At 37.5% G+C, this 13,079-nt stretch overlaps 1 protein-coding gene across 1 annotated transcript in view; it reads right to left on the bottom strand.

Moving 5' to 3' along the window:
* Positions 1-2,376: 2,376 nt before the first annotated feature.
* Positions 2,377-13,079, bottom strand: part of METTL14 (methyltransferase 14, N6-adenosine-methyltransferase subunit) — a 38,997-nt gene continuing 28,294 nt past the window's right edge. The window contains 2 exon segments of the mRNA NM_001083714.1: positions 2,377-3,857; positions 12,351-12,561. Of these exon segments, the coding sequence (NP_001077183.1) occupies positions 3,553-3,857; positions 12,351-12,561 (516 nt within the window). The 3' untranslated portion in view covers positions 2,377-3,552.

Here is a 13,079-nt window from a genome sequence, read left to right on the forward strand (position 1 = left end):
GGAAAGCAGCAAAGACAGGACAAAAGGGAGACAGTAAATGAAAGTAAATAGTCCTGTATTAAATATGCAAATAGCATTGTGAAAGTCACTCAAAATGTCTAAAAAAAGAATTCAGTTCAGTTCAGTCGCTCAGTCGTGGTCTGACTCTTTGTGACCCCATGGACCACAGCATGCCAGGCGTCCCTGTCCATCACCAACTCCCGGAGTTTACCCAAACTCATGTCCATTGAGTCAGTGATGCCATCCAACCATCTCATCCTCTGTCATCCTTTTCTCCTCCTGCCCTCAATCTTTCCCAGCATCAGGGTCTTTTCCAGTGAGTCAGCTCTTCGCATCAGGTGGCCAAAGTATTGAAGTTTCAGCTCCAACATCAGTCCTTCCAATGAACACCCAGGACTGACCTCCTTTAGGATGGACTGGTTGGATCTCCTTGCAGTCCAAGGGACTCTCAAGAGTCTTCTCCAACACCACAGTTCAAGAGCATCAATTCTTCTGTACTCAGCTTTCTTCACAGTCCAACTCTCACATCCATACATGACTACTAGAAAAACCATAGCCTTGACTAGACGGACCTTTGTTGGCAAAATAATGTCTCTGCTTTTTAATATGCTGTCTAGGTTGGTCATAGCTTTCCTTCCAAGGAGCAAGCATCTTTTAATTTCATGGTTGCAGTCACCATTCCACTATAAAATGAACTCATGGCTTGCTTCACTGATTCACATTATATATGTAACTTCTATATGCATTTTACATCACTGACTTCAAATTTAATTTTTTTTAAGTATTTTTGGGAAAAAACCTACCTTATTTGATTTCATTGTTCATCAGCCCCTCTAGTTATAAAAGAACTATAACACAGACTCAAACTGATCATTTTAATATTTTGTCAAATTCTAAAAAAAGGGTTTACAGAAAAAGAACATCTAGATTAAATGAGGTAGTATTTTCTCTGTGCATTATACCTAACAATATTCATATGAGTAGCTGACTGGGGGTCTTGAGAGCAGAAGCAAATGTGACTTTTCAGAAATGGAATCTTCAATGGGTTCAATTTGCCAGATAAATGTTCTAACCTCCTGGGGAGTCCTAGGTTTATAGCTTAAAAACTGACAGCATATACTTAACTCCCTATCAGTTCAGTCCCTATCACTGAACATCAAAGATAATGCTAATGTCCTATATGGACCCCAAGATTATACAGGACTGTTCCAAGAAAAGCCTTTCTTATACACAAAAGCTTATGTTTTTAACAGCACACACAAAAAGAGACTTTCCGATCAAAGACTATCACTTAGAATAAATGGGCCATCATTTTGTCAAGTTAATAAAAATTATATTAAATCAATAAAATCTACAACTATAGACTAAATCTTATGTTCTTAAGTTCAGAATGAAAAAAAGTACAGGTTTTAAAAATAAGCTGCTGTAATCAGAACATTGTAAGTTAATTAACAACTAAAATGGGTAGAAAGTATTTTAAGAGACATGCAAAGGAATCATTCTTAGTTACAGTGTGCTGTCCCAGGCATCCAACCATTACGATCCCATCAATTTAAAATGAAACTGTGGCATAACAATTACTCGGTTTACAAATAAGAGAGGTATATAGTTTTTATGAGCTAAGGACTTATAGGAGGTGGCTCTTCTACTTACCAAAGTATTAGCTGGTACAGCCCTGATTCCCACTGCAACTCTGGATATGCGGCCTAGCTACCAAGTCTGACTCCACACTTGATCCACCACTAAAACGTCTGACGCCTCATGCACTGTGCTGTCTCATTCTACACTTTGACTGACATCGTGACAATTACCTGGTCTAAGATGGTTCAGTAGTGTTTGGGTATGGTATTCCCCACCACGAACTCTGTTCTAGCTGACCCAGAGCAGGGACCAGGCTAGAGTCCTATTTAAAGGACAGAGTCACTCCCTAGCTGGTGTGTCTAAGGACTCCCATTGGTCAACTGAGTATCTGTCTTCTTCATTCCCAGGTCACTTTAACAAATAGAGTTCTCTCTCTGGTAACTTCTAATTACTGAAGCTGAAAATGTACCACCATTTCAGTAAAAATTTTAACCAACAGTTCCACATCATATCTACATCAAGAAGAACATTAGTCAAATGCTACCTGTATTAGAAAGCTCTAACAGGTTGAGCAAGTAAAATTCATCAAGCTTTTAAGGATCTCAAGCATATTCCTATAATTCAGTCCCTATCTAAAAACTGAGTCTTTAAAGGATATAACATAACCTCATTTTGTGAGCCAATGAAAAGCACAGAAGGGCTACTCACAGACCAAGAGAACAGTCTCATCTGAGGTCAATCCTTTTTCATTTGGTAACGACGACAATTCCACTCACAGAAAAGAGACTCTCGAAGTTCAAAGGTTTAAAGTTTCATTAGAAAAATCATACATAAAATAAAAAATATATTTGTCAACAATAATGGTATTATTTCATTCAGCAGATTCATGCAAAACATGAGTGACAGTATAGAAATGACAATATAAAATCTCATACAACTTATCTGGAAAACCAGTCCCTTAGAAGGCAACTGCAGTTCCATTTTTCCAAGCTCTCTTCTTAAGTTGAGGGTTTTCTGTAACTGGTTTTACCTTTTCTCCACAACAAGTTTAAAGATGCATGTCATTTTCCCATCACCAAGTACTTTATTCCCCAAAATGTTTAAACCAAGCACCTGATAACCAGGTGTATCTGTTTCTTCCAATTCTTTTATTTTGCTAAGGAATATGAAACTGCTTTGAAAGTCAATCCAAGATCACACCAAAGTTTTATTGTCCTTAGCTACTTGGCTATTTGTCCTCATCAGCTTCTTAGGAAGCATGAGTAACAGTCATCGGTAGCTGCATAACTGAGATTATAATGAGCACTTTTTTTCCTCTTTGTAAATAAAGTATGCCTATAGGCTCTACCTCCTCTCTGCCCACCCAGCGGCTCCACCTCCCTGATCAGATTTAGACCTGGGAGGAGGTTTTTGTTTCAAATCTCTTAATTTCTTCTGTGATCAAATTACACGAGTTTACTTAAGATTTTTCAAAAAGAAAGAAAAAAAGTCTCTTTTATTGTTTCAATGAGAAAATGTTGAAACCCTAAGAGAAGTTTACCATCTGTCCCAACTCCACTCCATCAAGGCTGCAAACAGCTTCCCATTTGCTGTGACAGCAGTGGTGGGATGCCCATGATCAACTACTGTCAGCACCCATGATACTTCAGACTGGGTCTTTTTCACTGCTCACTTTATTCCTAAAAAGCAAAAGCCTTTGTAATTAGACTAAATTCAGTTTCTGAAAGCGAAGGTATTTGTGTTGTTCCAGTCTGTTTGGTTACATGCACAGGACAAAAGACAGGATGACTCATTTACCCTGAATAAAACGAGACAATGACAACTGCAAGGGAGGTTGATTAAAATATTCCTGTAGCTTAGAGAAACTAAAGCAAAGTGCAAGCTGGAACAAAGTTCTAAACATATCCTGGGTGAAATTCAAACTATCAGAAAGAAGGTGAAGAGGCATTAATAGGATCAGTGTCCTAAAAACTATCGAGGTGGAAAGCCACCTCTGTGTGCTCCTCCACGGCCCCCCCTGAAGCCACCTCTTTCTCCTCGGAAGTTAGATCGATTTCTCTCTCGCCCACGGCCAGCAGATGTGCCACCTCTTCCGCCTCCTCTGGGAGCTCCACCTCCCCGATCAGATTTAGATTTGGGAGGAGGTGATTTTGGTCGAAGTCTCTCAATTTCCTCTGTACATCCAGTCAAATAGGAATTCGGGGCACTGAAGTAGGATGCATACGTTTCTGCATTGTAGTTACTATTTGTAAGAGTTGGTCCAACTGTAAGCCACCCTGAAACGGAGGGGAAAAAAGATTAACCTTTTTTTCACCCCCAATTCTCTTACTGATCTTTAGGAGCCATTTCAAATCTCCAGTGTATTTCCAAAGATGTCCCTATCACTTACCCAATATTGATATTTTACATAGAACACATGGCATTTAACTATGGTCTTTGATTTCATATATATATATTTTGTTTTGTTTTTCCTCTTAAACTGTAACTTTTATAATATAATCATCATCTCCATCCATATTTCACATTCTGTGAGAATAGGATTTAGAAAATATTAAGACACTACACTGAGTTCTGGTTTAGTGAAAATTTATTAAATTTTATGTTACCTTCCTACTTGTAGAAATTTTTCTACAAGTAGGTTCCAGTTTTCTGACTAACATCCTGGAACTAACTTTTGCTTCTTCTCTTCCAACCACATTAACCCAGCTGGCAGGTCTTAGAAATTCAACCTACTACCATGCTGCTCCTACTTGTTACCATCTTTCCATTTCTGCTGCCACCCTTAGAGTTTTTATTTTTCTACTAGTTTTGTCCCCTACACATATAACAGACATACATGTATACTGTAATGCTTTCCCAACCTCTCCTCCCTCTAAAAGTGGAAAGCCTAAAGCAAAGCTGAAACCACATTCCTTCTCTGCACAACCTTCTGGGCTTTCCACTAAGCCAGAATTCAGTAACATGGAATCGGAAGCCTTATACAATGAGGTCTGAACTAGCTTTCTAATCGCACTGCTGAAACAATGAACCACTATAGTTAACTGTTTGCACACTGGTCTCTACCTTGTGCCTATAATTTTTTCTATCCTGTCAACCTGGTGAAAATTCCATCCTTCAACATCCACTTTAAACATGTATCTTAATGAAATGAGTATCTTTCTGAATTTCCATTACATATTATATTTCCATAGGTTTTGTCAACTTCATTGCTAGATAATTTTCCTTATAAGGATGGTTTCTGTTTGATTACATTGTATTTGCAACGAGAAGAACTACAAATTAACTATAAATGCCTGATGGAGACCTCGTGCTTTGAGGTTCCCTGCATGTGGCGATTCCTGATCATTAGGGCAGGTCGAGGAATCTCTAAGAATTAGGTTCTTCACCTGAAAAATTAATCTCACACGATTTCTGCCTTATCAAGATTATTTCTTAGACTATTAGGTCCATGATAAAATGCAAAATGTTTTACTAGGGTCACATTCTAAAATGTAGTAGCCTTTTTTGGTACAAAACTGTTCATCATTTAAATTGTCTAACAGTGCACAGGTAACATCTGTAATATCTGGAGAAAAATAACAGACAAAACCATATGATGCCTTTCATGTCTCATCAAGTAGACACCTTGATAAAAATGAGATGAAAGAACACACTGCACACCTATGTGGTCTCACAATTGAACCTATGAGACTTACTTGCTTTTGGTTCATTTTCTGCTATACATATGGTGCTGTGGAACACAATGCACCAGCAAGAGGTAAGAAAAAATTCGAAGATTTAATAAAAATAGTTAATATTGTCTCTTTCATGCTATATTGCCCTACATAAATAAGACATGTAAACCTTTACAAAGTAACCTGCAAGGGATGCTGCCTCCCACTCACAAATTCTTCACTGCAACAGTGTTCTATTAAAATTTCTAATCCTTAATTTCTAAGAGCCAAGTAAGTTTGAATTAGCTTGGCTTCAGTGAATATGATATATATATCAATCTTTAATCTTTAAAGCAATAATAAAGAGGATTCCTTTGGTATGTGTTATATACCTTAGACTACCTCCTAGAGGAAGAAATGTATTTGAGGATTTGACCCAAATAGATTATAGTCTCTTGAACAGACTTCTCTCAATTGCTCCTATTATTATTACTTACATGGTTAACTTCCTACTACATAATTTTCCCAAGTGGATACTCCTTCTTAATACTAAAATAATTTGTGCAAGAATGGGCAAAGATAAAGAATCAGATAGTAGTTTACAAGTAAAAAATAAAATCTAAACCTCTAAGACTTTGTACAACTGGTATAGATATAGATAGAAGGGTATCAGAGATATAATGTATAATATAAAGTGGGTAGCTAAATGAATGGAGAAAATTCCCATTATGTTATAGTTATAGAATATTATAAATACAAATTGGCACCAAAATTTGTATTTTTATTTCAGTTGCTGTTTAGGCTTATATCTGTAGCTATACTTAATAATTATCTACTCTCTCTACTCCTTAGGTTCTTCCACTCACATTAAAAAAAAAACTTAAAATAATGCTGCTGCTGCTAAGTCGCTTCAGTCGTGTCCGACTCTGTGCAACCCCAGAGGCAGCAGCCCACCAGGCTCCCCTGTCCCTGGGATTCTCCAGGCAAGAATACTGGAGTGGCTTGCCATTTCCTTCTCCAATGCAGGAAAGTGAAAAGTGAAAGTGAAGTCGCTCAGTCCTGTCCGACTCTTAGCCACCCCATGGACTGCAGCCCACCAGGGTCCTCCATCCATGGGATTTTCCAGGCAAGAGTACTGGAGTGGGGTGCCATTGCCTTCTCCATAAAATAATGCTATAAAGCCATTAAAAGCATTATAACTAATTACTTAAATGTAGAAATAATTTTGACATATATTTTGACATAATATTGAGAAAAATACAAAATGATGAATGACACAGTTATGTAAAAATCTGTATGCACAATAGGACTGGAAAGTATTATGCAAAAAAATAATACTTCTTGGAAGTAATGAGGCTGAATCTTTTTTCCTCTTGAAAATTTTCTTTAATGTTGTTACACTGACTTTTCAATTATTAAAGATTACCATCTGTTTGATGTTCCCTTTTATTGTTCAAATAGCTTTGCTGTTTCTTTAAAGTTTTCTACTTCCTTTAAATAGCAGTTCCCACTGGAGATTGTTCCCAGATTCAAGAGCTATTTATGAGTACCAAGGTTAATGATGGAAGATAAAAATCTGTTCCTTATTTCCTCAAACACTACAGCCATAATCTTAATATTCAATATCTATGGACATCTACACTTTCTGAAAAACACACAACTCCAGCTGAGCATCTAGTCATATTACTTTCTCTTAAGCCAGTGAAGAGGAAATATTTGCTTGCCACAAGCTCTGTTGCCAAAATATTTTACTTTGATAAGAGAGTAAAACCATCTACTAAACCTCCAAACAAGATGTTCATGTATATGTACAGCAGAAGTCTCAACAACTCAAAGTTCATTCTGTAGCTGTGTATCTAGTATGTGTGTAAAACTCAGGCATGACTGTATATATAGAGAAAAATTGCTTTTAAAAGACTAAAGAAACTATGAAGTTTAAACCATAGCATCCCTACCCTTTAAAAAAACCAATATGCTACTTTAATTTAGGATTTAATAATTCAAGGGTACATGCTGCAATTTCCAAGAAAACCAGTGAAGGAACAATAAAAGAATATCTAAGAAGTTAATAAAAAAGAAACACTGAATAATATAAGAATACTTAATCCAAAAGAAATGAGAGAAAAGGGGACACAGAACAGGTGGTACCAATGTAAAGCAAACATTAAGGTGGTCATAGCAAACACCCTCCTCCAACAACACGAGACAACCCTATACATTGATGTCACCAGATGGTCAACACTGAAATCAGATTGATTGTATTCTTTGCAGACAAAGATGGAGAAGCTCTATACAGTCAGCAAAAACAAGACCAGGAGCTGACTGTGGCTCAGATCATGAACTCCTTATTGCAAAATTCAGACTTAAATTGAAGAAAGTAGGGGAAACCACTAGGCCATTCAGGTATGACCTAAATCAAATGCCTTACTATTATACAGTGGAAGTGACAAATAGATTCAAGGGATCAGATCTGATACAGCGTATAGAACTATGGATAGAGGTTCCTAACACTATATAGGGAGGCAGTGGTTAAAACCATCCCCAAGAAAAAGAAATGCAACAAGGCAAAATGGTTGTTTGAGGAGGCCTTACAAATAGCCAAGAAAAGAAAAGAAGCACAAGTCAAAGGAGAAAAGGAAAGATATACCCATCTGAATGCAGAATTCCAAAGAAGAGCAAGGAGAGGTAAGAAGGCCTTCCTCAGTGTTCAATGCAAAGAAATAGAGGAAAATAGAATGAGAAAGACTAGAGATCTCTTCAAGAAAATCTGAGATACCAAAGGAACATTTCATGCAAACATGGGCACAATAAAGGACAGAAACAGTATGGACCTTACAGAAGCAGAAGAGATATAAGTGGCAAGAATACACTGAAGAACTGTACAAAAAAGGTCTTAATGACCTGGATAACCACAATGGTGTGATCACTCACCTAGAACCAGAAATCCTAGAGTGTGAAGACAAGTGGGCCTTAGGAAGCATTAATATGAACCAAGCTAGTGGAGGTGATAGAATTCCAGCTGAGCTATTTCAAATTCTAAAAAGTGATGCTGTGAAAGTGCTGCACTCAATATGCCAGCAAGGATGGAAAACTCAGCAGCGGCCACAGGACTGGAAAAGGTCAGTTTTCATTCCAATCCCAAAGAAGGGCAACGCCAAAGAATGTTCAAACTACCACACAATTGCACTCATTTCACATGCAAGCAAAGTAATGCTCAAAATCCTTCAAGCTAGGCTGCAACAGAATGTGAACCAAGAACTTCCAGATGTACAAAGTAAATTTAGGAAAGGAAGAGGAACCAGAGATCACATTGCCAACATCTAGTAGATCACAGAAAAAGCAAGAGAGTTCCAGAAAAACATCTACTTCTGCTTCAATGACAACACTACAGTCTTTACTGTGTGGATCACAGCAAACTGTGGAAAATTCTTAAGAGATGGGATACCAGACCACCTTACCTGCCTCCTGAGAAACCTGTCTGCAGGTTAAGAAGCAACTGTTAGAACTGGACATGGAACAACAGACTGGATCAAAACTGGGAAATGACTATGTCAAGGCTGTACATTGTCACCCTGTTTATTTAACTTATATGCAGAGTACATCATAAGAAATGCTGGATTGGATGAAGCACAAGCTGGAATCAAGACTGCCGGGAGAAATGTCAATACCTCAGATATGCAGATGACACCACCCTTATGGCAGAAAGCGAAGAGGAACTGAGAGAGTGAAAAAGCTGGCTTTAAGCTCAACATTCAGAAAGCTAAGATCGTGGCATCTGGTCCCCTCACTTCATGGCAAATAGATGGGGAAACAGTGGAAACAGTGACAGACTGTCTCCAAAATCACCGTGGATGATGGCTACAGACATGAAATTTAAAGACACTTGCTCTTTGGAAGAAAAGCTATGACAAACCTAGACAGCATATTAAAAAGCAGAGACATTGCTTTGCTGACAAAGGTCTGTATAATCAAAGGTATGATTTTTCCAGTAATCATATACAGATGTGAGAGTTGGACCATAAACAAGGCTGAGGGCCAGAGAATTCATGCTTTTGAATCGTGGTGCTGTAGAAGACTCTTTAGAGTCCCTTGGACTGGAAGGAGATCAAACCAGTCAATTCTAAAAGAAATCAACCTTAAATTTGGAAGAATTGATGCTGAAACTGAAGCTTGAATACTTGGGCCACTTGATGCAAAGAGCCAACTCACTGGAAAAGGCCCTGATGCTGGGAAAGATTGAAGGTAGGAGGAGAAGGGGATGAGATGGTTCGAGGGCATCACCAACTCAATGGACTTGAGTTTGAGCAAACTCCAGGAAATAGTGAAGGACAGGGAAACCTGGGGTGCTGCAGTCCATGGGGTCACAAAGAGTCAGACATGACTGAGCAACTGAACAACCACAAATATCAGAAATTATACTAAAGGTTTTCTTAGTGGCTCAGTGGTAAAGAAACCCCACGCCAATGCAGGAGACACGAATTTGCCCTTGATCCTGGAAGATCATACATGCTGGGGGACAACTAAGCCTGTTTGCAATTACTGAGCCTGTATTCTAGAAACTGCGGCTACTGAGGCCACATGCCAGAACTACTGAAGTTCTCTTGCTCTAGAGCCTCTATTTCACAAGAAAATCCACTCAAATGAGAAGCTTGTGCGCCATAACTAGAGTAGCCCCTACTAGCTGAAAAGTCTGTGCAGCAACAAAGACCCAGCACAGCCAAGAATAAATAAAAAGAAACATTTCTTAAAAAGAAATTACATTAAATATAGACTTGACTCGTAGCTCAGTTGGTCAACAATCTGCCGCCTGCAATGCAGGAGGTTAGTGTTCAGTCCTTGTGTTGGGAAGATCCCTTGGGGAAGGAAACAGCAACCCACTCCAGTATTCTTGCCTGGAGAATCCCATGGACAGAGGAGCCTTGCGGGCTACAGTTCATGGAGTTGCAAGAGTTGGACATGACTTAGCAACTAAACCACCACCACCACCACCACCACCAAACAATTCAATTAAGGGACTTCCCTGGTGGTCCAGTGGTCAGGATTCCACACTTCCAAAGCAAGGGGCACGGGATAAATTCCTGGTTGCGAACTGAGATCCTATGTCTCTCAGCCAAAAAAAAACAAACAACAAACATGGGAAAGGGAGCAATCAATTATTTAAAAAAAACCCAATTCAAAGATAAAGATTAAATCTACCTATTTAATGAAAACTACCTGTGTTTGATCACAAGAGGTATGTTAAAGGATATGGAAGACTGAAAATAAAGGATGGAAATAATATGCAGAGCAAACACAAACCAAAAAAAAGCTGGAATCACTGTAATAATGTTAGATGAAGTAGGATTTAAAGTTAAGAAACTGGATTAAGAAGGACAGTTCATAATATTAAGAGCATCAATCTACTAGGAAGGCATAAAAGTCCTACATTTAAATACATCTAATAACAATCTTGAATAGACATAAATTCAAAACTGACCACCAAACAGAACCACAAACCCATAATCTTAATAGATTTAAACATACCTTTCTCATAGAATAGTTAAAAAAAATCAGTAAAGACATGGCTGACAGAAACAACATACACAAATACTACAACCAACAACAAAAAATTTACATTATTTTCAGTCATCTAAATTCGGTCAAAGCAAATTACAAATTAGTGGTATTTTATGATACATATTATTTGACCACAATATTAAGCCAAAAAGCAATGATAATTGACAACTTTAGCAATGCAATTCTAAATAACAAACTGCCAGGAGAAAAACCATTAAACTTTTAAATACAGAAAACATTTTCTCTAAACCTAAGCCACAGAGAAAAAACATTTCACACGCAAAATATTTCTTTGTAAAGAGAATGCGCTTTTATTTTTCTCTTTATCATTTTACAGAAGTTTATGAAATTTAAGACCAGTTTCTACAAACAAAGATATTTCTGTGTTCACTAAAGCACACCCACAGAGAATAGCTGACGAGTCTGGGGTGGAGGTAGGGAGAAGGGATCCCATTATACCTACCGCAACTTTAAGGGTTACTTTTTTTAGAATGAACATCAGTTTCTTCTAAATTCTTAGGTACTTTGAAGGCCAATTATTCCACTGTACCTTCTTCAACTTTTACTTTGTATAAAATGTAGACTATTTAAAATAAATAAGATCCTGGCTCCTTTCAGCTTTAAACAACATTTCTAGCACAGGTAAAACTAAACAGGTTGATTTTATATACTGTGATTGAATGATGCAATGTCCTTAAAAGTAACTTTTATATTTTCCGAGAAGAAACAGAATGTATAATTAGTTCAACAATACTTTGTAAACAAAAGCTGTGCCCTCTGAAAGAGAATTCCAGTCTGTAACAGCTTAATTATTTTCTACTCATTTTTTTCAAAATTGTAAATTCACATTATACAGATTTAGTAAAGAAGTTAAAGTTTTGATAAAACAGTATCATGATATATGTAAGGAGACAAGCCAAGTACTAACAAGGCTGAGATATACCATATATTTCACAAATGTATGGTTATTTTCTATAGGATCATTTGGTTAGCAGACATTTAGTGCTATCTAAAAAGTAAGACATTTTGTTCATGCCAAAAGGTCCTTGAAACCTGAGCAAATCTGGTCTCTGCCAAATGATTTTGGACAGGGCCAAATATCAAGAACCTTTTGGTGTGGACCAAATGTCCATTATGCATTTCTTCAACACAGTATTTACTTAATAACCTAAATGCTGGTTCAAAAGAAGAAAATAATAAGATAGTCTTTGCTTTCCGTGAGACTGCAGTGCTAAAGAGATTGACTATAAACATGCCCAAATGATTCTCTAATTCAGATAATAGTAGTGCTATGAGGGAAAGAGTGGTGGGAGGTCTGGACAGTACTGTGAAACTGGCTAATTTAGGCAGTGTTGTGAGAAAAGGTCCGTCAGGATGAGAATGATAGGAAAGAGGACCCTGAAAGAGTACTGAGACAAGACTGAGCTTAGTATACTTGAAATACAGCAAGAAGAGGGGTCAAATGTGTCGTAAGCATTTTATTTTACAAAGCACTGTGTACTCTTTCTTAACATTTATATCTCAAGGAACTTTTAACATTTCCCCCCACTGAGATCTTACCTGGTCGAATTGTACTATCTCTTCCAAACAGATGAAGGCGTCTTCTACCAAGACAAAAATGTTCAATTATATGAAAAATTTCTACAGGCTTTTCTATATTGCCAATTTCAGGTTCTTCTGTGATAATCAAGTCAATATCAACATTAGCATGAATGAAGTCCCCGTCTGTGCTACGCTTTACAGTTCCTTTGATCCCCATAAGGCAGTGTTCCTAAGTAACAATAAAAACAGGCCAATTAATCTCTTTTCATAAACAGTCATATTGCACAACATTTCACATTTCAAATTCCAAAACAATATTCATTTCTCTGAATCTTTGGGATATAGTTTTATGGGCAAAAACACAATAGGAAAAACCTGGATCTCTGGACCTTTGAAGATTGGCAGGGAAGCTAGACATTAAACTCAGGGCCATCACATTTTAGATAACTGAGTCAGTGACTGTGGGATCTTTTCCTCTGCAACTCTTGATAGTAACTTGTTTCCAGAAGTTATGGAAACATGGCACTTGAGTTCAGAATCTGATGTTACATCGGGCCTCACATGCTGCTGCTGCTGCTAAGTCGCTTCAGTCGTGTCCGACTCTGTGCGACCCCATCTGTACACAAAGTGTAAGCCTTTTCAAATGGAGAGAAGACTTTAAGCAAGGATACAAACTTAAAATACTCAACATACATAAATGTGAAAGTCAAACAATTTCTTTTTTTGTTATTTTTTGACGTCTATTTA

Source organism: Bos taurus, chromosome 6, assembly GCF_002263795.3.
Source record: "Bos taurus isolate L1 Dominette 01449 registration number 42190680 breed Hereford chromosome 6, ARS-UCD2.0, whole genome shotgun sequence".
In the NCBI taxonomy this organism is placed as follows: Eukaryota; Metazoa; Chordata; class Mammalia; order Artiodactyla; family Bovidae; genus Bos; species Bos taurus.